General features: G+C 42.1%; 1 protein-coding gene across 6 annotated transcripts in view; it reads left to right on the top strand.

The window, feature by feature from the left end:
- The window catches only part of wdr17 (WD repeat domain 17), a 62,101-nt gene extending 46,966 nt beyond the window's left edge, over positions 1 to 15,135 (top strand). For 3 of the 6 annotated variants that reach the window (XM_030428036.1, XM_030426539.1, XM_030424152.1), the window contains 13 exons: positions 173 to 237; positions 670 to 802; positions 1,031 to 1,119; positions 1,277 to 1,376; positions 1,513 to 1,652; positions 5,086 to 5,197; positions 5,320 to 5,461; positions 6,549 to 6,651; positions 6,747 to 6,848; positions 7,694 to 7,792; positions 9,095 to 9,165; positions 14,279 to 14,376; positions 14,465 to 15,135. In XM_030428036.1, coding sequence (XP_030283896.1) covers positions 173 to 237; positions 670 to 802; positions 1,031 to 1,119; positions 1,277 to 1,376; positions 1,513 to 1,652; positions 5,086 to 5,197; positions 5,320 to 5,461; positions 6,549 to 6,651; positions 6,747 to 6,848; positions 7,694 to 7,792; positions 9,095 to 9,165; positions 14,279 to 14,376; positions 14,465 to 14,584 — 1,374 coding nt within the window. In that variant the 3' untranslated portion in view covers positions 14,585 to 15,135. Of the gene's footprint in view, positions 1 to 172; positions 238 to 669; positions 803 to 1,030; positions 1,120 to 1,276; positions 1,377 to 1,512; positions 1,653 to 5,085; positions 5,198 to 5,319; positions 5,462 to 6,548; positions 6,652 to 6,746; positions 6,849 to 7,693; positions 7,793 to 9,094; positions 9,166 to 14,278; positions 14,377 to 14,464 lie in introns of those variants that run through there. The other 3 variants (XM_030424908.1, XM_030425718.1, XM_030427302.1) reach the window with 3 other exon arrangements.
- The last annotated feature ends 6,661 nt before the right edge of the window (positions 15,136 to 21,796 follow it).

Here is a 21,796-nt window from a genome sequence, read left to right as displayed (position 1 = left end):
TTGACTGCTCACAGAGAGTTACAGCAGGGGCAGACAGACAGTTGCATACATGTGACATGTGGTCACAGCTGTGGTCCCAATGATTGTAAGAGAACGGTGAATATGAAATTAATGAAAGATTATGTATTGATAATGTGATTAAACTAATAGTGAATGGATCTCTCTCTTTCAGTGGGAGAAAGCATTATCTGTTGCACCAGGAGTGTCCATGAAGTACTGGGAGAAACTCATGCAGAGGTAAGTCATGTTGAAGAGCTGAACCAAACCCTCATGAGACAGTGTCAACATGAATTACATACTTGACTTCACAGAGCAAGAAGTTATTACCAGTGTTGTGAAAGTCATACTTAGTAAAAGTAAAGATATGGTGTTAAAATATTACTTTAGTGAAAGTGAAAGTCAACCACGCCTTTAAGTATTAAATGTTCCTAAGTATCAGAAGCCAGTTGTCAATTATTGGCTCCGATATTCATATTCAGAATGTTTCTTATTATCATAATCATAATGTTTTCCATCTGTTAATGGAATGTCTTGATTAAAATGTGCTCACATTACATCAGTAAATAACAAGTTTATGTTCAAGTATAAAAGTATGATGATTATTATATGATGAATATAGTAATACAAATATTGAATAGCATATGTAATGTAAATATGCTCATGTTGCAGGAGAGCTGACCAGCTAATGGCCGAGGACAATGATGATGCTATCCCATACTGCGTCGCCACAGGAGATATAAAAAAACTTGTGACTTTCTTCACTGGCAGAGGACAACTGCTGGAAGCCTTAATAATAGCACAGGTACACATTTTGACAGGGGGCGGACACTGATGGAGTCACAGAAGCTTTCTTTAGAGGCAGATGGATGCTACATTTTAAATGAATAGTTACAGATGTGTGCATGAGGAGGAGGGGTAGAGGAATACGTAACAGGAGGCAAAGACAGAGAGAAGTACTTGAATATTGTTGATGGTTGTGATAATATTGATCAGAAATATAAAAAATTATTCTAATATTCTTTTCTTTTAGGGAGCATGTGAAGGCAACATTCGTGCACCTCAAAGTTCTTCTGTCAACCACATGACAAATGATGTGGATAACAGACATCAGTACCAGAGGTTTAGCATGCACACGCACGCACGCACGCACGCACGCACGCACGCACACACACACACACACACACACACACACACACACACACACACACACACACACACATTTTAGGTTCATGTTGCTCCTTTTTCAGTCCCTGGCTCTATCTGCTCTTCTGTCCAGTCTCCTCCATAAGGTGTGTAAGGAACTGGCTGAGTGGTACTTTCAGGAAGGATACTCTGTCCTGGCAGCATGCTGCCACCTAGCGGTGGACAACATTAAGGTACACACCACACACAAGTCATTGTTAGTTATGCACAGTAGTCTCAGATTTCTCCACTTTGTCATTACTGTTCATTAATCATAATAATAAGAAAATGTGACCTAATATAAGTCTGTATGTGTATGTTATGTTTTAGTTAGCCATGTCTAGTCTGATCCGAGGTAATGAGCTGGAGTTGGCTGCCTGTGTGGGTCTCGTCCTAGGAGAGCCAGCCAGTCAGAGCACCGCATACTGCCTTGAACTTTTGGCAAAGAAGTACATGACCACACCTACATGGTATGTTTTCTAGCTTCTAGTTTTTACTTTTCAAAACTTGCTTTTCCTACATTTAATTACTTTTATTCTGATCTCTTCATGTTGCAAACCCCGCTTTGAATGTGCTCATGTACAACGGGTACATGTACAGTGGGCAAATATACAGTGGGCACATGTATAGTGGGTACATGGGTGGCCGCGGACATGCCAGGAACACCTCCCGAGGGAGGCGTCCCGGGGGCATCCGAAAAAGATGCCCGAGCCACCTCAGCTGGCTCCTCTCGATGTGCAGGAGCAGCGGCTCTACTCCGAGCTCCTCCTGGGTGACAGAGCTCTTCACCCTATCTCTAAGGGAGCGCCCTGCCACCCTGCGGAGGAAACTCATTTTGGCCGCTTGTATCCGGGATCTTATTCTTTCGGTCATGACCCAAAGTTCATGGTCGTAGGTGAGGGTCGGAACGTAGATTGACTGGTAAATCGAGAGCTTCGCCTTTCGTCTCAGCTCTCTCTTCACCACGACAGACCGATACAACGACCGCATTACTGCGGCCGCTGCACCGATCCGCCTGTCAATCTCACGCTCCATCCTTCCCTCACTCGTGAACAAGACCCCAAGATACTTAAACTCCTCCACTTGAGGCAGAAACTCTCCTCCCACCTGGAGGGAGCAAGCCACCTTTTGCTGATTCTCATCCCAGCCGCTTCACACTCGGCTGCAAACCGCCCCAGGACATGCTGGAGGTCCTGGCTCGAAGGAGCCAACAAGACCACATCATCCGCGAAAAGCAGAGATAAGATCCAGTGGCTCCCAAACCAGATCCCCTCCGGCCCGTGGCTGCGCCTAGAAATTCTGTCCATAAAAATAATGAACAGAACCGGTGACAAAGGGCAGCCCTGCCGGAGTCCAACATGCACTGGGAACAGGTCTGACTTACTGCCGGCAATGCGAACCAAGCTCCTGCTCCGGTCGTACAGGGACCGTACAGCCCTTAACAGAGGGCCTCCGACCCCGTACTCCCGGAGCACCTCCCACAGAATGCCACAAGGGACGTGGTCGAATTCTCCTCTCCAGTACCCTGGAATAGACTTTACCGGGGAGGCTGAGGAGTGTGATCCCCCGATAGTTGGAACACACCCTCCGGTCCCCCTTTTTAAATAGGGGGACCACCACCCCGGTCTGCCAGTCTAGAGGCACTGTCCCCGACTGCCACGCGATGCTGCAGTGACGTGTCAGCCAAGACAGCCCCACAACATCCAGAGACTTGAGGTACTCAGGGCGGATCTCATCCACCCCCGGTGCTTTGCCACCGAGGAGCTTCCGGACTACCTCAGTGACTTCAGCTTGGGTGATGGATGGGTCAACCTCTGAGTCCCCAGCCTCTGCTTCCTCTATGGAAGGCATGTCAGTGGGATTGAGGAGATCCTCGAAGTATTCCTTCCACCGCCCGACGATGTCCCCAGTCGAGGTCAACAGCCCCCCACCTCCACTGTAAACAGTGTTGGTGGAGGACTGCTTCCCCCTCCTGAGGCGCCGGATGGTTTGCCAGAATTTCTTCGAGGCCGACCGGTAGTCCTCCTCCATGGCCTCCCCGAACTTTTCCCAGTTTTTGCTTCCGAGACTGCCCGCGCTGCCGCACGCTTGGCCTGCCGGTACCCGTCAGCTGCCTCAGGAGTCCCCCGGTCCAGCCAGGCTCGGTAGGACTCCTTCTTCAGCTTGACAGCAACCTTTACTTCCGGGGTCCACCACCGGGTTCGGGGATTGCCGTCGCGACGGGCACCGGAGACCTTACGGCCACAGCTCCGGACAGCCGCGTCAACAATGGAAGTGGAGAACATGGTCCATTCGGACTCAATGTCCCCAGCCTCCCTCGGGATCTGGTCAAAGCTCTCCCGGAGGTGGGAGTTAAAGATCTCCCTGGCAGAGGGTTCTGCCAGACGTTCCCAGCAGACCCTCGCGATACGTTTGGGTCTGCCAGGTCTGTCCGGCTTCCTCCCCCGCCAGCGGATCCAACTCACCACCAGGTGGTGATCAGTTGACAGCTCAGCCCCTCTCTTCACCCGAGTGTCCAAGACATACGGCCGGAGGTCAGATGACACGACCACAAAGTCGATCATTGATCTCCGGCCTAACATGCGGAACATGGTGTTCGTTATGGACAAACTGTGACTAGCACAGAAGTCCAGTAACAAAACCCCACTCGGGTTCAGATCGGGGAGGCCGTTCCTCCCAATCACACCGCTCCAGGTAACACTGTCGTCACCCACGTGGGCGTTGAAGTCCCCCAGGAGAACGACGGAGTCCCTGGTTGGAGCACTCTCCAGTACCCCTCCCAGGGACTCCAAGAAGGCCGGATACTCTGCACCACTGTTCGGCCCATAAGCCGAGACAACGGTGAGAGTCCTATCCCTGACCCGAAGGCGCAGGGAAACGACCCTCTCGTTCACCGGGGAGAACTCCAACACATGGCGGCTGAGCTGGGGGGCTATAAGCAAGCCCACACCAGCTCGCCGCCTCTCACCGCGGGCAACTCCAGAGTAGAAGAGAGTCCAGCCTCTCTCAAGGAGTTGGGTTCCAGAGCCCAGACTGTGTGTGGAGGTGAGCCCGACTATTTCTAGCCGGTACCGCTCAACCTCCCGCACCAGCTCAGGCTCTTTCCCCCCCAGCGAGGTGACATTCCATGTCCCCATGGCTAGAGTCACCATCCGGGGATTGGGCCGCCGGGGCCCCCGCCCACGACTGCCACCCATATCCCACTGCACCGGCCCCTTCTGAACGCTCCTGCGAGTGGTGAGCCCACGGGAGGGCGGGCCCACGTTGCTCGTTCCGGCTGCGCCCGGCTGGGTCCCGTGGGCAAAGACCCGGCCACCAGGCGCTCGCTTGCGAGCCCCAACCCCAGGCCTGGCTCCAGGGTGGGGCCCCGGTGACGCCGATCCGGGCGACATGCACATCCTTGCTGTTCTTACTGTCATTAGGGGCGAGTGAACCGAGACTGCCATCATTTGGTTTGGTGTTGGTGACTGTATAGATCTATTTACAAGCTATTTTTGACTTTGCATCATGGCACATGATTGTGAAAAGTGGTGCGTGTGAATCTCAGCAGGCTCATAATCTTTTGCCAATGAATGCACTATAACACCAGTGTATTTTCTGTGATGTTATAACTTATCACTGAACAGTTCTCATCAAGGCTAAAAGAACCTTAGCAGGTCCACAATCTGCTTTGGCAAATACTGCACCCACCTCTTTAGTTTCTTTTTTCAAACTTTAGGGTGAAACACTGTTGCCAACTCATATTCTTTGTTGTTTTACTTCATCACTTTGAGTGACTGCAGATGAGCAAGGAGCTACAGTTAAAGAGGAGCTAGGGTTTAAGTGCACAGCTATACATCTACAGTGGCTGCTTGAGATGTTGTCTGTGCAAAGCACCTATATCTTTACCATGTTTACATTTAGGGAGCTCTCAGCCGACCTACTGCAAATGATTCCTGACAACCACATTTTATTGGCTAAGCTGTGTGCATTTTACCCAGGAAGTGCAGCTGATATCAACCAGTTACACAGAAGGGTGAGTAGGTTATCATTAAGTCAAAACTAAGACATGGACTGGAAACACTATGTGTGATGTTGATGATATTATCAATTACGATGATTGTAGTGACAATGATTATGTGTTGTTTGTCATTCAAGTGCGGTCTCCCTTCATTAGAGGAGTGTAAGGCCCTGGCAGAAGCAGCCATGTGTGACGGAGATTTGTTTTCAGCAGTTAAATTCCACCTGCTGAGCTCTGAACCCGAGAACTCCCTACAGATAGGGATTGATCACGTCAAAGGTAGTGACAACTTCTTTGTGTCTGTGTGTGGTTAGCTAAAGTAATATCTGCCCATTTAAGTAAGTTCTTGATGCCCATCAATCCTGAGCTAAAAAATATTTCCAAAACTAAACATTTTAATTCTGTTTCCTCTTGAGAGATTCCTCTGTCACAGTCATACACACTTAAGATGATAAAAGTTACCCTTTATTATTAACACTAAGGTATTACAATAAATGATTAGTTCAGCATTATTATAGAAATATTGATCTCATTTGTAAACCCTAAATGCATTTTTGGCTATGGTTTAGTGAGCTCCCTGAACCAATGCAAACTGCGCCTGTGCTCACCCCACAACAAATCTACATCATGACTGTTATCATTCTGACACCCCGTCAGTGTTGGTATCAGGTTGGGAATTTCATGGCGGCCAGGGCGTCCCCCACACTTTGGCCTTGATGCCCCGTGAAAACAGTGGCCTTTGTGGCAGTCTAGTGTAGTGTCACCAAAATCACCTAAGCACAACCCTACTAATGTAACATTAACTTGATATTGGTATTAGAAAATGTTTTAACACATAATCCATGTCTTATTATAAATTAGGATGTTATGGTATCAATCTGAAAGGCAAATCATCAAATGTTACTCAGTGGCCTTTGTGCCCTGTCATGTGGCCTTGAGCCCCTAAAAAAAAAAAAAAAGTGAAGGCCAAATGGCCTTGCCCCTAAAATGACCTAATTCCCACCCTGGTTGGTATGATTAAGAACAACATTTTTTCCAAGACGGTTATCAAATTAGATTCTTCAAGTATCCTTTTTTGTTAAATTTTCTATCAATATTATACAATTTAGCCATACACACCAGTGCAGTTAAAGCATGAATCTGTGAGCTACATTTCAAAATGCACTTTTAAATCAACAAGATGTAAAAATGCAACGTATTACATTCAAAACATTCATACATACACTGCACAGTGTTTTTTTATTTTAACATAAAAAAACAACTTCCTTAATGCTTACATGTGCACTGCGAACTGTGTCAACAACATGAACATTTGCCAAATTCCACAAAGCTTCTTAAACCTCTCTTTAATTTTCCTCCTCACCAGAACAACTGACTGGATCTGATTGGACAGTGGATAGTGTTCAGCCAATCCTTGACCTGATGAGTTACATTAGAACTGATCGCCTTATCATGGCCAAGTTGACAGAGTAAGAACAATTCTGACTTTAGGATTATTATTAATACTCATTTTATCCTTCCCCATTATGCTGTTAACTTCCATACGCTGTGTGCGTGTGTGTAGAAGCCGCAGTGAGCTGTTGATCCTGTGTGGTTATATTGGAGGTCTGCTGGCCATTAGAAGACAGTACTCCAGCATCGTACCTGCACTCTACGAATACACCAGGTGGGCAACTGGGTGTGCTAATTTTTTTTTACGTGACGTTAAACTTAAACTCTGAAATACAACATTTCTGAGGTGTTTTAAATGTGTCAAGATGGTGCTGTTAAAATTCATTTAAAACCTCCAGTATATTTTTTTCAGATTGGTCTGTGGTCTGTCACCAAGTTTAAGAGTAGTTTACTCTAATTGCATAGGACTGGTCAGATGACTGTGACTATATATCTAAAGATAGATGATCAATACTACTATTTTATTGTATTATGTTTTTATTCTACTGTTTATCATATGTATGCAGTAAGCATAACATATCATGTAAGGTACAGCTGTACCTTTGTCAGATCATGTGTCACTGTCCTCTTACCTGTGTAACCAGTTTAATGCATGCAACTAAATGATTAGTAGATACTTAAATTCTGTGACTCTTAATCACTGTGCACCAAAGCTGAAATGTAACATCCAAATAGATATAGATATTTGATAGATGGATGGTTTAACAGATGTGTGAAGAACAGACAGACAGACAGTCCTATCTTTGTTTTTGTTGTTTTGAGTTTTGTTAGTCAAATGTCAAATATCAGTTCAACATAGAATTAACACCAGCTTACAGTGCATTAGTTTGGTTAAATAGAAAATGAGTCTGCAAGGACGAGTTGACCGTAGCTCTATGATTGAAATAGGGTTAAGCCTTTAGAGGAGGACTATTTAATGTAGGGCTCTGTGTTTTCAATGATAATCTGATGCTTGATGTCAAGCTGCTCCTTCAGTAGTTTTGCACTTGGATAGTTGCCATAGTCAGTTTGAAATAGGATTAATAATTTGTGAGTCATTCTAACCACCGTGTTTCTTAGTCAGTTGTTGAAGAGGAGGGAGGTGTGTGTTCCTCTTAAGATTGAGCAGCTGTCTGTGGAGCTGGATGCCTGGAGGGCCTGCACACAAAGTAACAACAAGTAGGTTACACACACACACACACACACACACACACACACACACACGCACACACACTGTCTGTCATGGTCACGACTCTTTGCTTTATCATCATGCTCAGCCAGTAGAGCTAAAAGCTACGGCCACAATGAGACCTGTTACCATGGCAACGCAGGAGAGGAGAGAGTTAAGCTGACTAGAGATACGTGAAGTGCAGCTGAATCACCCCTGGGGAGACAGATATGTCGTTCTGAGTGATGACAAAGACGGTCATGTTGCTGCCTGACTGACAAGTGTGGTGACTGAAGATTACCTCTTTTAGGTATCAATGACTTGTTGATGAGGAGAGACTGGATCGAGCGCTGTTGAGATATGTTAAAATCATTCAAGACAGAGAAGCAAGAGCGTCTTGCCAGAGAGCCTTAAGACTTCATGTCTGTGTAGGAAACAAACTAAAAATGGCCAGGGTTAGACATATATCTGCATTAAAATGTCTAAAAACAACTGCAACCCATGTAGTTTCTTGAGTTGTGTTCTTATATTATCCTAGATGTTTCCAACAATCCAGACAAATCCACAAGTTTAGTTAAAGTAACGATGCATTTCATTTAGTCGCCTGTTGTTATTACTTCCAGGAGAGAGTCAGACAGTGAGAAAGGAAGTCAGAGAATGGGACCACACCAATGTGAATTCAATGTCAACCTCTGGTTAAACTCTTACCACAGACTCTGATTTTCTCTTCGTTTCCCCCTCTCTTCTCTGTCACATTACGTTCATCAAGTAAAATACAAGTCCCATCTACCTGCAGGTCAATATTACAGAACATAAACACTCGACGATGGAGATCACTTCGGTGGATTCAATGCTGCAGTCAGATTGATAAACAGGACTGAAGATAATTCCACCCTTTAAAACCAAGAGTAAAAAAGTAATCTCTGAGCTTTCTTTGCGTTGTTAAATGGCTCTGGATCAGAGCAGAATCTGATGTAACTCCAGGTGTTTATTCCTCTAGAAGGTTTGGATCTGCACCGACTCCCTCCTCTAGAGCTGGAGGCTCTGAGCAGCTGAGCAGTGGAAGCACTTAGATCTACATCCTTTCCTAAAGAAGTATAGAGAGTGGCCCAGGGGATGAATGGGACCAGATATAGGCATTGTCTTTGCTGCTGACCACTTCTTTTCTAGTTGGAAATATGCTGCGCACTCACACATTGAGCATAGATTTACATCTGTTTGCATACAATTATATGTTTATATGACAGGCATAGCAGTGACTGTTGTCATCATGACGATTTCTCAACATTGTATCTCTGTCTGTCTGTTGTCAGCAGTCCTCCATCAGAGTGTCAAAGAGAGGAGTTCAGCTGCCTAGAGAAGAGAGTCCAACCAACAGAGGCTGGTAAACATAACAGTTGTAAACACAGTTTATCTGGGAATTTTGTGGACATTAAACACTGCTCATGAAGCATAGTAGAGTTTGATGTATATTTAATCCATCAGCAACAACACCCTCCTACTGAGATGTTGAGTTGGTGGTGGAATCAGCATCAGGAGTCGGAGGCAGTAAGCGCCAGGTGCAGCTGCTTTGGGTGATAACGAGTATTCTGATTAGTGATTGACTACTGGGGGTGGCACGATTCCCCAAATCCTTGATTAGATTTTGATTTGAATGATTTTAAGGTCAAGATTTGGCCTGATTCTCAATCTTTTTTTCTTTGAGCGCAGATGGCTATGCCATTTTTAGACTAGTCTAGTCTAGCATCATTGGTTTAATGCCATGATAACTTATTTAATTTTTAAATTCTTATTTCAAAATATGGTCTACATGTTGTAGTGAGTGATATAATCTCCATTATTTGTTTGCAGCATACCACACTAATGCCTTATTGTCAAATTAAATAATTTCTTTACAATATCAATGCAACAATAACTTGTTTCAACAGTCAATTGGTAACGAACTGTAAACAAAAGAAGAGAAGTCATAAAGGTTACCTGCCATCTAGTGACTCTTGGTTGTAACTGCAGATTTGTACAGTGCACACTTAATAAAGGGATATTCCGGTGTAAATTTAATCCATGGTCTAACACCGAGTAAGACCCCCCCCCTCGAGAGATCAAGTTTGCAGACTGCTAGTTTATGTAGTTTTAGCAACCTCAGAAATGCCTCCAAGATGAAACTGCCATCTAAAAGCCGCAAATAATGCTAATATTAATAATGTTCAGAACAGCACCCAACTTCAGCAACAGTCCAAATAGGGTCTCAGCACATAGTTCAGGGCATCAGACCTCCGCTACCTTAGCTGGATTGCTATTGTAAATTGAACACAACTCACTACTATCCTGCTGCAGCATCCTGTTGTGGGGAAGCCCTGTGAGTCGATTACCGAGTGGAGTAGAGTTCCACAGCACAAGGATGAAAATGTATGATTATCACTCCATGGAAATGTATCAAAGTTCATATGTGTCTTACCTACCAGTTTATAACAGTTACTATCGAGAGCGGACAGGGAAAAGAACAAAATTGAGCATTTCTAACCGCACTCGTCGGGCTTCCCCACAACAGGAACCTGCAGCAGGAGAGTGGTGAGTTGTGTTCACTTTACAATAGCAATCCGGCTAATCTAGCGGAGGTTTGATGCCTTGAACTATGTGCTGAGACCCTATTTGTACTATTGCTGAAATTTGGTTGTGTTCTGAGCATTATTTGTGGCTTTTTCATCTTGGAGGCATAGACTGCAGTGTATTGTTATCGTGCTGTCTTTTTCTGAGGTTGTTAAAACTACGTAAACTAGCGGTCTGCAAACTTGATCTCGGTGTCACGGTGTGTTAGACCATGGATTAAACTTACACCAGAATATCCCTTTAATGTAATTGAATTTTGTGGTTCAGTTATTCAACCCTAACTGATGCAGTGAGGAGCTTCTCATTTCTTAAACAACCATGTTAGAAGACACATCCTGTGGTCGTGGAAAAGATGTTACTCTGTTTCAGAAGGGTCAAATTGCTGGCCTGCATCAAGCAAAGAAAACAACTAAGGAGATCACTGAACCTACTTAAACTCGGTTAAGAAATGGCTACCGCAATAATAAAACCTGGAAGGATGGTGGTGAACCATTATCTTCCAGGAAGAAATATGGTCGGAAAAAAATCTTGATGATCGTGATCAGAGATCATTTAAATGTTTGGTGAAATCAAATCTTAATATATCAACAATAGAACTCATAGCTGTGTTTAATAGTGAAAGTAAGAGCATTCTTACAAGCACAATGTGAAGAGAACTCAAGGGATTGGGATTAAACTACGGAGCCCTGGAGGTGACACGGATGGGTTTTTTTTTTTATCTCGCATGTGAGATAGTAAGACGCGCAAGACTGCGGACTGACAGGCGCTCCATTTATTCTTTGTTTTGTTTGTTCCACTTTGTTAAGTGCTAAGATGATAGAAGAGGCCTTCGTTGAGGCAGCTGACTCCTTGTTTTGGGATTTTAGAAACAAACCAGAAATACTATCATCAATCAAAGCTCTTCAGCTATCAAGACGTACTGTTACACAGCGCTGTGAAGTAATGGCCAAGGATTTGACACAGCAGCTTCGGAGAGACATTGCAGACTGAGAGTGTTTCTCACTACAATAAGACGAGTCTACGGACACCAGCGATACAGCCCAGATGTGCATTTTTATTTGGATGATGTTTACAGATATGACTGCAAAAGAGGAGCTGTTAACATTACTGCCCATGAAAGAACACACACAGGTGTAGCAACTAATAATGTCATAACGGCTCATAATGTAATAATTTCAATGTAATAAAAGTTCATAATGTAATAATCGGCTCATAATGTAATAAAATCACGGACCATAACATAATAAGGGCTTTGCACATAATGTGATAATGTAATAACTTATTACATTAAGATCCTTATTGATACCGCTCATAATGTAATAACAGCTCATAATGTAATAACAGCTCATATAGTGCGAAAAGTCTGTGTGACTATACTTAACACACTTTAATATCAATTGATCAGTTTAGAAGTTGGAAAGTTAGTTAGATTAGTTTGCAACTAAAGTCCGCAAAGTAGTGAGAAGATGAGTCTATGTTTGGCATAATTAGCGTTAATGCCCTCGACATCTGTACACCTGTAGTCTCATTTAGCCACTTGTTAGCAACCACCATATTCTAATGTAAATGTATATGCTTTTATATTCAAAGGTAAGTTATTAATCGACATTTTCATTTATGTATTTAACCTTTATTTAACCAGGTAAAAAGACTCATTGAGATTAAAAATATCTTTTACAAGAGTGTCCTGGCCAAGACATGCAGCAGCATAATCATACATACAAACAAACACAAGGTGGACACAAACATTAAAGACACTTAGCATCCAAAACAGCCACATTGGAAGGTCCGCTACAGTAATAAAAGCCTCAGGCATCATCTACAACCAGATGTTTCTGCCTCCAGGTCATCCAGTTTCCCCTTAAAAGTGTTCAATGAGACCAACTCATTAAGTTTTTTGTAGCATGTTCCAGGCAGAGGGAGCAGCAAACCTAAATGCTGTCTTTCCCAGTTCAGTTCTGACTTTTGGGACAGACAGCAAGAACCAATCCTGAGACAGAAGATTGTACGTCCCAGCATTACTTCAGTTAATGTAGGTAAAAAAGGTAAGAAGGAAGAAAACCTAAGATTGCCTTGTAAATGAGAATACGCAGGTGTCTCAGTCTGCGTATTGATATGGAGGACCATCCAACCCATTCATACAGTGTACAGTGATGAGTCGGTGCTTTAAAACCAGTGATGAACCTCAGAGCTCCATGATGTAAGCTTTGAGACGAGGCTTGCATATATACAACATCACCGTAGTCCACAACAGACATAAAAGTGGCAGCAACCACTCTCTTTTGTGATTTACAAGGAAGGCAGGATTTGATCCTAAAATGAAAACCCAGTTTCAGTTTCAATCTTTTTACCAGCTGCTCAATATGATTTGCGAAGGAGAGGGATTCGTCAATTACCGTATTGACCCGAATATAGGATGAGGTTTTTTTCCGATGAAAATTATGTGAAAAAGTGGGGTCGTATTATAATCAGGGTCGTCCTATATTCGGGTCAATACGGTAATATACCAAGATATCTGTAATTGGAAACACAATCAATCTTTAAACCCTGAGAAGAGAGGATTGAGGGCAGATTTTGTGGTTTTGATTTTGTATTAGAGAACAGCATGACTTTAGTTTTGTCAGCATTTAAAATAAGTTTTAAATCATACAAATGTTCTTGAATATTTTATGTTGTATAACAAAATGTGAAAATCTCTTGTGTTAACCATAGACCTTATTTCAGGCGTCTAAGTGAATTTCAGAATCACATTTCTGAGTAAAGCCAATAGAATTTTGAGAAATATTTGAGAAAATGGAGAATTTGGTTTTTATTATTGCAGAAGTAAGATCCGTAGCAAACACAAGTTTCACAAGACACACATTTTGATCAGAAAAATAATAATAAATTAACACAACATTAATGAATTTTGAAGTGTAAATGCAAAACGCCAGAAGGAAATCTATTCTTAGCTTATAAGCTAATAACTACATTGCCACCGCATGACTGTGACTATACTTAACACACTTTAGTCAATCAATTGATCAGTCAAGAAGTTGAAAAATATTATGCTTCTTGTATCATGTATTTAACGTAAGTAGTAGGAGAATAATTGGAATTAAAGACCAACAATGAAAAACGGCAACATTTTGACTGGAAGGTCTTTGTCAGGTTGTGTGGAAGGAAAGAGTGTTCACTTACTTATTTTAAAAGAACAATTTTAAACGTGTTTTTATTGCAGAAGTTATTATTAGTTATTGTAGCAAAGAAAATGCTCTTTTAAACTACATGAACTACAGTCCCCCTCCTTCTTCCCTAATCCAACCTCTTCTCCTGCCAGCTGTTGAGTTGGTTACTGTAGCGCCACCTATGTACAAATCATAGTCAAACACAAAAACAGACCTCTGCCAATAAGTGCATTCTAGCTGTCAGTGTGTGCAGTTGTGGCCTTTATACCATGGATTTGACCTATGGAGGATGATGTGTTAAACAATTAGGCTTCTCTACCTTTTTATGAGGACTGCCACTTATTGGGAGTGGAGGTACAGTATATGGCACCTAAGTTGGCTGATGCTCCACCATGTTTGCAGAAATGTGTGATCTTGCTGACAGACAGACACAAGTGAAAGTGTTTCCTTCCACCACTGCAAGGATGGCAGAAGTAACAGTGATGATTATGCAACATTTTTCTCGCTATATGAGCTGTTATTACATTATGAGCCGATTATTACATTATGAACTTTTATTACATTGAAATTATTACATTATGAGCTGTTATTACATTATGAGCTGTTACTACATTATTAGTTGCTACAAGTAAGTTAGGATGGAGGTTGAAATCTGATGACAGTGAATACGTATAATTTTATATAATTTTCCATCATTAAACATACTTTCTTTCTCTCTCTCAGCTGCGTTAGTCTTGTGTGGTGCTGATTATGTGACAGGCTCTAATCTGCCAAGCCACTCGGATGTTCAGCTGTCCTGTTTCACTGGACACAGAATACAGGTGTGTGTTTTGATATTTAATTAGTTTGTGTGTATCTACACTGATAAAATTGGGACTTCTTGTGACTTTCCTTCTTTTTAATGTGCAGGGTCCAGTGTTTTTGCTGGAGGACGGCAAATCAGCAATCTCTCTTAATGATGCTCTGATGTGGGCAAAAGTCAACCCCTTCTCCCCTCTGGGAACAGGACTCCGCATCAACCCCTTCTAACACACACACACACACACACACACACACACACACACACACACACACACACACACACACACACACAAAGAAAGAGGACATTCCAAGGGAAGGGTTTGCATATTGCAAGGAAGGAAGGAAGGAAGAAACTAAAGCCAGAGAGTGAAGTTTCGTAATGGAAAAGAAAAAGAAAACTGGGCTGCAAATTACATTTTTGTTCTTCAGTAAACTTTTTTATAATTTACGGAGCCAACAGATGTGCAGACATCAAATATACATTTGTGATTCCGTGAGGATGATTCAGTTTCAAAACAGCTCATTGTTTTGGTAGCTTTTGACATTGGTTAGCTTAGCTGTTACGTGATGAGAAATGAGCAACATAAACTTCATGCTTATTTTTTGAAGAGGGATTCGTATTGAATGAGGTCTGTGATTTGTTTGGTAGGATTCCCTCTTTTCTCCAGGAAAAATTTCTCAAATTATGAGCATGTATATACAGGGTATATATCTGAATTACTTTCTTGTATTGTTGTAAAAACAGAAGATACTGGAATAAAGCAATCACTGCAGATTTATTGGCGACTTGACTGTGTTCCACCCATATTGCTACAAAACAGTAAAAACATAAATGTTACATTGCAGATGCGTACCGTGCTAATATGCTTCAATAACAGCTACTGACAGTCAGCAGTATTCATGGATTCATGAGTGGCAAACCCAAATCAAACAAATGTCCAATTAACTTTATTGGCTTCAGCTGTGTTACATGTGCAACAGTGTATTGATTAAAGGAGCAGTCTGGCCTTTTAGGAACTATGCCTGTTTACTTTATTAACTTGTTAGATGAAAGATTGAAACTAATCTTATATTTGTGAGCTAAATAGGACCCTGGAGCCAGCTGAGGATTGGATTGAAACAGGGCAAAAAGCTGGTGTGGCTTTACTGTTCAAAGTTCAAAACAGCTGGACTACTGCCAACATTTATATTTATAAGCTCACTGCGTAGCACCCTGTATCTTGTTTTTTTTAATTTGTACACAAAAAGATATTTAAAGATTACGATGTGTGGTTTACAGGGTGCTGAAACTGTTTACTTGTTAAATAAGTTATTCACACCCTTCTTAAAACTCAGATCTTCACTGTAGCTACTGAGCTTCAGACACACCCTGTCAGAAGTGGGTGCACGAGCACTTCACCCATCTTTCGATCAGAATGTGTGTGATGAGAAAATGATAAACATTTAGATTTTAAGTTGAACGTTTCCTTTAAGCACACTGTTGAATTCCCATTTCCATTTGGATTTTGCATGTATATCCAGGTGGATCAGACCTTCACAGCGGCATCACATATGATATCACGAGTGAAATTAAAACTATCAACACATTATATTAATGTGTCTTGCAGTAGCATATATCTAGCTGACCTTTTGCTTCTTTCTGGTGGAGCACAGGCCTGGTGGGTGGCACCAATACCTGTCAATGTCTTTTCACCATAGTCTAATGTAAAAATATTTCTGTGACAATAAGAGTTTTCTTTGCTTCAGGCATTTTAAATTAAAGACACCCAGAAACCCCTGCAGACTTTTGAGAAATGGCTCAGGCAAACTCCATTCATCCTTTCCATCTCCAATAGACCTGAGTGTTTGATGTGGAGGGTGTATCGTATTAAAAGATGTTCAAATTAATTTAATCGTTATTGGCAACCGCTTATCTTTTGCAAGGTTGCTGGGGGGCGGGAGCCGATCCCAGGTATCATGGGGTGAGCAGCAGGGTACACCATGGACAAGATGCCAATTCATCACAGGGCTGACATACAATGACAAGCAACCATTCACACACACATTCACACCTATGACCAAATACCCTCACTTGCTTTGGACCGTGGGAGGAAGCAGGAGTATCCAGAGAGAAGGTTGCTGTAGAGGTCACACTGCTTCCTGGAGAGAGACTGGTTTGGGAAAGAGCCATGGAGTTATGAGGAATGTCAACACTGACTGAAGGGCTGAGGCTGACCGACGTTGTATCACAGCTCATAGTTCACCAGAGTTTGTGTAAAGAACACTACATTTGACATGTTGATGTGGACTTGATACAGTGCTGTCTCTGAAATCCCACGTTATTTGGAACTTGGCCTTCAGTTTGGAGATGGTACTAGGGCTAACTCCAAATAATACTGCAACGTGGTTTCGCGGAACACCAGCTGGAGTTGTCCCATTATGTCAAATGTTGCATGCTGATTCTTGGAGCAGACATCAACCGATCACTGTAGCAGGGCCCGTGCTCACTGCCCATCAACTGGGGTACCAGAAGAGCCAAAACAAGAGTCAGTAGCAACAGCAGAATAAACTGTTTGGCAGAGAAGATTTGGCACATTTTTCATGGGGGCAACCCACATACTCATCTCACAAATGCATGTTCCTTCAAATGTGGCACCATTTAAAAGGGAAATAAACAGGCTTTCCAATGGTATAAATAAAAAGAAGTAATCTACCCAACACAAATTTCCTTACTTTTTGTGCTTGGTTTAGTTGAATGCAGCTTTCTTAAATAAATGTGTTTATTAAACACTCAACTAAACTCCAGAGACACCATTCACCCTATAACAAGACACTGAACCATCAAAATAATTTAGAGTAAAAACGTTACATAATGTTTTTTTTTTTCAAATGAACTCACCGATCAACTTAATTTAGAAACTAAATAAACTTGGTACAAATATTTCCACCAGGGGCGTCACTAGGTTTTAAGGACAGGGGAGGCTTAGCCCCGAGAGATGCACAGGATGTGAGCGAAAGTAGTGCGCAAGCACAACATTTCAATTTCAAACAGCTCAAATATTTCAACATGTAGGCTAATGGCATGACTTTGGCTGACAACATAATTGTTTGCTCCCAAATATTTTGAAGTCGCACAGATTACATTTTGGGCACATATGTGACTAAAATGATTGTAATTTCAAGCCCTGAAAAATATTACTTAATTACTTGAATTAAAGTAATATTTAGATACTAGTGAAAATATTTGGGTCAGGCTAACTTGGCTTTTATATACATATATATATATATATATATATATATATATATATATATATATATATATATATATATATAGGCTTTCTCCACTTTCTAATCATTACTCTCCTCAATAAAAGCTGAAGTTAAATAAGTCTTATATGGTGCACCTTGACTGAAATGTTTCATATTTCATACTGAGTTCCATAAAATCCTGTGAAATCCTTTAGACTCACCATTCCAGTAGAGGTCTCTCCCCTCTCACTCCCTGTGCTCCTCTGCCCTGACTTCTACAGGTCAATAGGGGTGGTGGAGTGATTATTATTAGTGTATTATTATTATTATCCACAGATGATAATCATATGTGAATGAGCTCAGCTCCTGTTTCACGGTGTGCATCCATGCGTAGAGTGAGAAACACAGCTGATGCTCCAGAAGGAAGTCACCCCAAAGATAGTATATGGTAAAAAGAGTGCACACTTAACTCTATAAACAACCAGGGCCTTCACAATGCTGTTCAGACTAACTAGCTAGCTAAGTAGCAGCGTTTTTTTAGAGCTGGAATGTAACTTTTGACCGCGAAACAACAAAGGTGAGACGTGCGCAGAGATTGTCTATAGTGTGCAAGCTAAGTTTTAATTTGTCAAACAGGGAGCACTTGGTTCATTAATTCAATGGGACTTTCTGCTGTTAGCTGGGGGCTGAAGCTAACTTATTGTTACTACCAGCAGTGATGAATACTTTTTTACTTTCTTGAAAAACTTTCTTATCCATTCTTCTTCATTCACGTTCTTCTCCTCACGCTGCTCTAGTCGCTCTGTGTGCTTCAAGGTAAACACACTGCAGGTACCGAGTGCAAGCAAGGTCGCAGGGACAACATGGACGGGATTTTCAGTGATGTGGGCTTTTTCTATCCACCTTATTCCTGACTTTGTGAGTTTACCCATAGTTCATAGCGGTAGTCGGCTTTGCTCTTCCGGTTGAACTGGTTGAACTCTGTGTTTACGCTAGCGTAGCTATCATGCTCGCTCTAAAAACCGGCTTTTAACACAAAGATAGCGACAAAATTGACAAAAATCAGAGGTGGATACACAGTACGGATGTTTTACAAAGTCGTGAGGACAGTTCTCACGGAGTGGGCAGATGACATGAAGCAATGGCTCGATATTAGCTACATCGACAAAGCCCTTTTTTGGCACTACATTTTCTCAACCGTAGAACCTCCGTATCCCTACGCATTAGCGCAACTGGGCAACAGATGATCAGCGAGCGGCGAAATACAGTGCGAGGCCCAGCTGCTGGACGAGAGGTTTGCTTTCGATAAAAACCAAACTTAACAGACCAAAGAACCTCCGTTTCCCTACGCATTAGCGCAACTGCGTAGGGATACAGAGGTTCTACGGTTAAGAAAATGTAGTGCCAAAAGTACATGAGGATGAGGATAGTAACGCAAAAATTTGCTGGAAAACCATGGCTAACTAAGGGAATACAGAATGCATGCAAGAAGAAAAATCAGCTATATAAGGAATTTTCTAAGAAAAGAGCAACCGAAACAGAGAACATCTATAAAAATTTTAAAAACAAACTGAAAAGAATTATGAGAAGCAGCAAAAGGGATTGCAACAGTAAATCACTAGAGGAGAACAAGAGTGATTTCAAACAAACATTGAAGGTACTGAGATAATGAGATAATCAAACAAAAACTTGCAAAATCAGAATACTCAAATTATTTCTTGGCAAAGAACAATATATTTACTGATATGAATTTAGTTGCAGATGGATTTAATGATTTTTTTGTTGGTGTTGGTCTGGCTAGTGAGATTGTAAGAAATGATAGTAGAGATGATCTTAAAAGTGGTGACTTAACTGTAAATTAATCAATGTTTATAAGGAGAACAGATGAAAAAGAATTTTTTGAAATTGTAAAGTCATTTAAGAGTAAGGAGTCCACAGATTGGAATGATATCGATATGTTTATTGTTAAAAACATCATTGAGTGTGTGGTGAAACCTCATATTTGCAATCAATCTCTAAAAACGGGAATATTTCCCTAAAAAAATGAAAATAGCAAAGGTCATACCAATATACAAGACTGGAAATAGACATGAGCTGTCAAATTACAGACCTGTCTCTTTACTGCCAGATTTTTCTATGTATACTCTATATAGGCTATACTATGTGATCAGCAATATGGATTGAGGGGTTACAGGACATCTTCACTTACATTAATGGAATTTGTTGAAGAAATAACAATTTCAATAGAGAAAAAATGATATGCAATAGGAATATTTCAGATCTAAAAAAAAGCATTTGACACTGTCGACCCTGATCTCTTATTAAAAAAAAATGCATATATATGGAGTCAGTGGGGTGGCACTATCCTGGATTGGCAGTTACCAGGAGCTGGGGCGCCGAAAAGGGGGGGAAAAGGGGAAGGATTCTAGGGGCCCATAACTGACAGGGGCCCAGAAAGGCCCCTAATAAAATTGTAATACTGACAAAAACAATATGACACTAATTTTTTAGTTTATAATCATAAATATACATCATTTAATGCACTGATAATAACACTAAGGCCCCCCCCTTACGTAAAATGGTTCGGTCCTCCCATCAAATCAACTGAACTGCTGCGCGGTGCCGTGTTTCAGTCAGTCAGTAAGGAGACCGAGAGAAGGCAAAGTGCCTCAGTAGTCGGTAGCCAAAAAAGGAAAGACAAAAAGATTAGGCAGGGGAGAGAAGCAAAGGGGCGTCGGAATGTCACCCAGTTTTTCCAGAAACAAGGTGGGTTTGGTTCATGTGGTGGAAAGTTCTGGAACACATTAGTTTGTTGTTTGTCTTAACGTTAACCTTGTGGTTTTTAAGCTAGCTCACTTTTCTCACAAACTCTGGATTTTTAGATGTCACTGTTCACGTTTAGCAAGCTGCCCATATTTAATCAGTTGACCACCCCTCCTGTCAAAAATGATGCATGTTTGAACAGGCACGTCAAGTGCAGCAGCAGCACCAGCCGCAGCTGTCTGTGAGCCCCGTGAGCCCCCTACCCCTGAACCAGCCCCAGGACCCCCACCTACCCCTGAACCAGCCCCAGGACCCCCACCTACCCCTGAACCAGCCCCAGGACCCCCACCTACCCCTGAACCAGCCCCAGGACCCCCACCTACCCCTGAACCAGCCCCAGTACCCCCACCTACCCCTGAACCAGCCCCAGTACCCCCACCTACCCCTGAACCAGCCCCAGTACCCCCACCTACCCCTGAACCAGCCCCAGGACCCCCACCTACCCCTGAACCAGCCCCAGGACCCCCACCTACCCCTGAACCAGCTCCAGTACCCCCACCTACCCCTGAACCAGCCCCAGGACCCCCACCTACCCCTGAACCAGCTCCAGTACCCCCACCTACCCCTGAACCAGCCCCAGTAGGCCTACCCACAACTGAGGAAGGAGGTGAGCAGCTCTGTGTTGAATTAATCTATTATTATGGAAAAAAAGATAAATTGAAATTAATGAATAAAGATCATTCTGAAATAAAAACACATAGTCTGTATTTATTTCAGAATTATTTAAATGGTTAAAAAAACATATAGCCTATAACTTTATTTTGTTTTGTTTAAATTTAGCTATCACTGAAACTGAACTATAAACTCACTGAAATACTGTTTGGTCAGTAGTTTGGGACTCTCACCCCTTGCTTTGCAGTAGGAAAAGAGGAGAAATGTTCAGGTGCTTGCAGACTAAGTGACTGCTCTCAATCCAATCAGAGAAACTTTATTAATATTAAATCGCAACGACCATAGAGCCTCATCTATGTATTTTTTTCCACCCCAACCCTTATTCCACCACGTACAGTTTTGGAGATGAATTATTATTATTATTATTTTTAATAGATTTTTTTAAAACAAAATATAAACGTATATAACAAACTTAATAAAAACAACAACAAAAACATAATGTAAGACAGCATACAGTTTTTACATTGAGTGCAGTGGCTGGTCTAAGTGTGTGTGTGGGGGGTGATGTGCATGTTTGAAAGAGAAATTGTGTGGTATTGCTATATATAGTAATAATAATAGTAATAGTAAATTTGGAGATAAATTAGACCTAAATGCAGGGCTACAAGAGGGAGACAGTGAGCAGTAGGGTACTGGTTGTGAAAATCACATTTTCTTTTGTTATTTTTGATCAAATCACTGACAGTAAAACAGAATGGTGGGAGGAAACCTGAATCT

The sequence above is a fragment of the Sparus aurata genome, chromosome 1 (assembly GCF_900880675.1).
Source record: "Sparus aurata chromosome 1, fSpaAur1.1, whole genome shotgun sequence".
Classification (NCBI taxonomy): Eukaryota; Metazoa; Chordata; class Actinopteri; order Spariformes; family Sparidae; genus Sparus; species Sparus aurata.
This window is presented reverse-complemented; position numbering and strand designations above follow the sequence as displayed.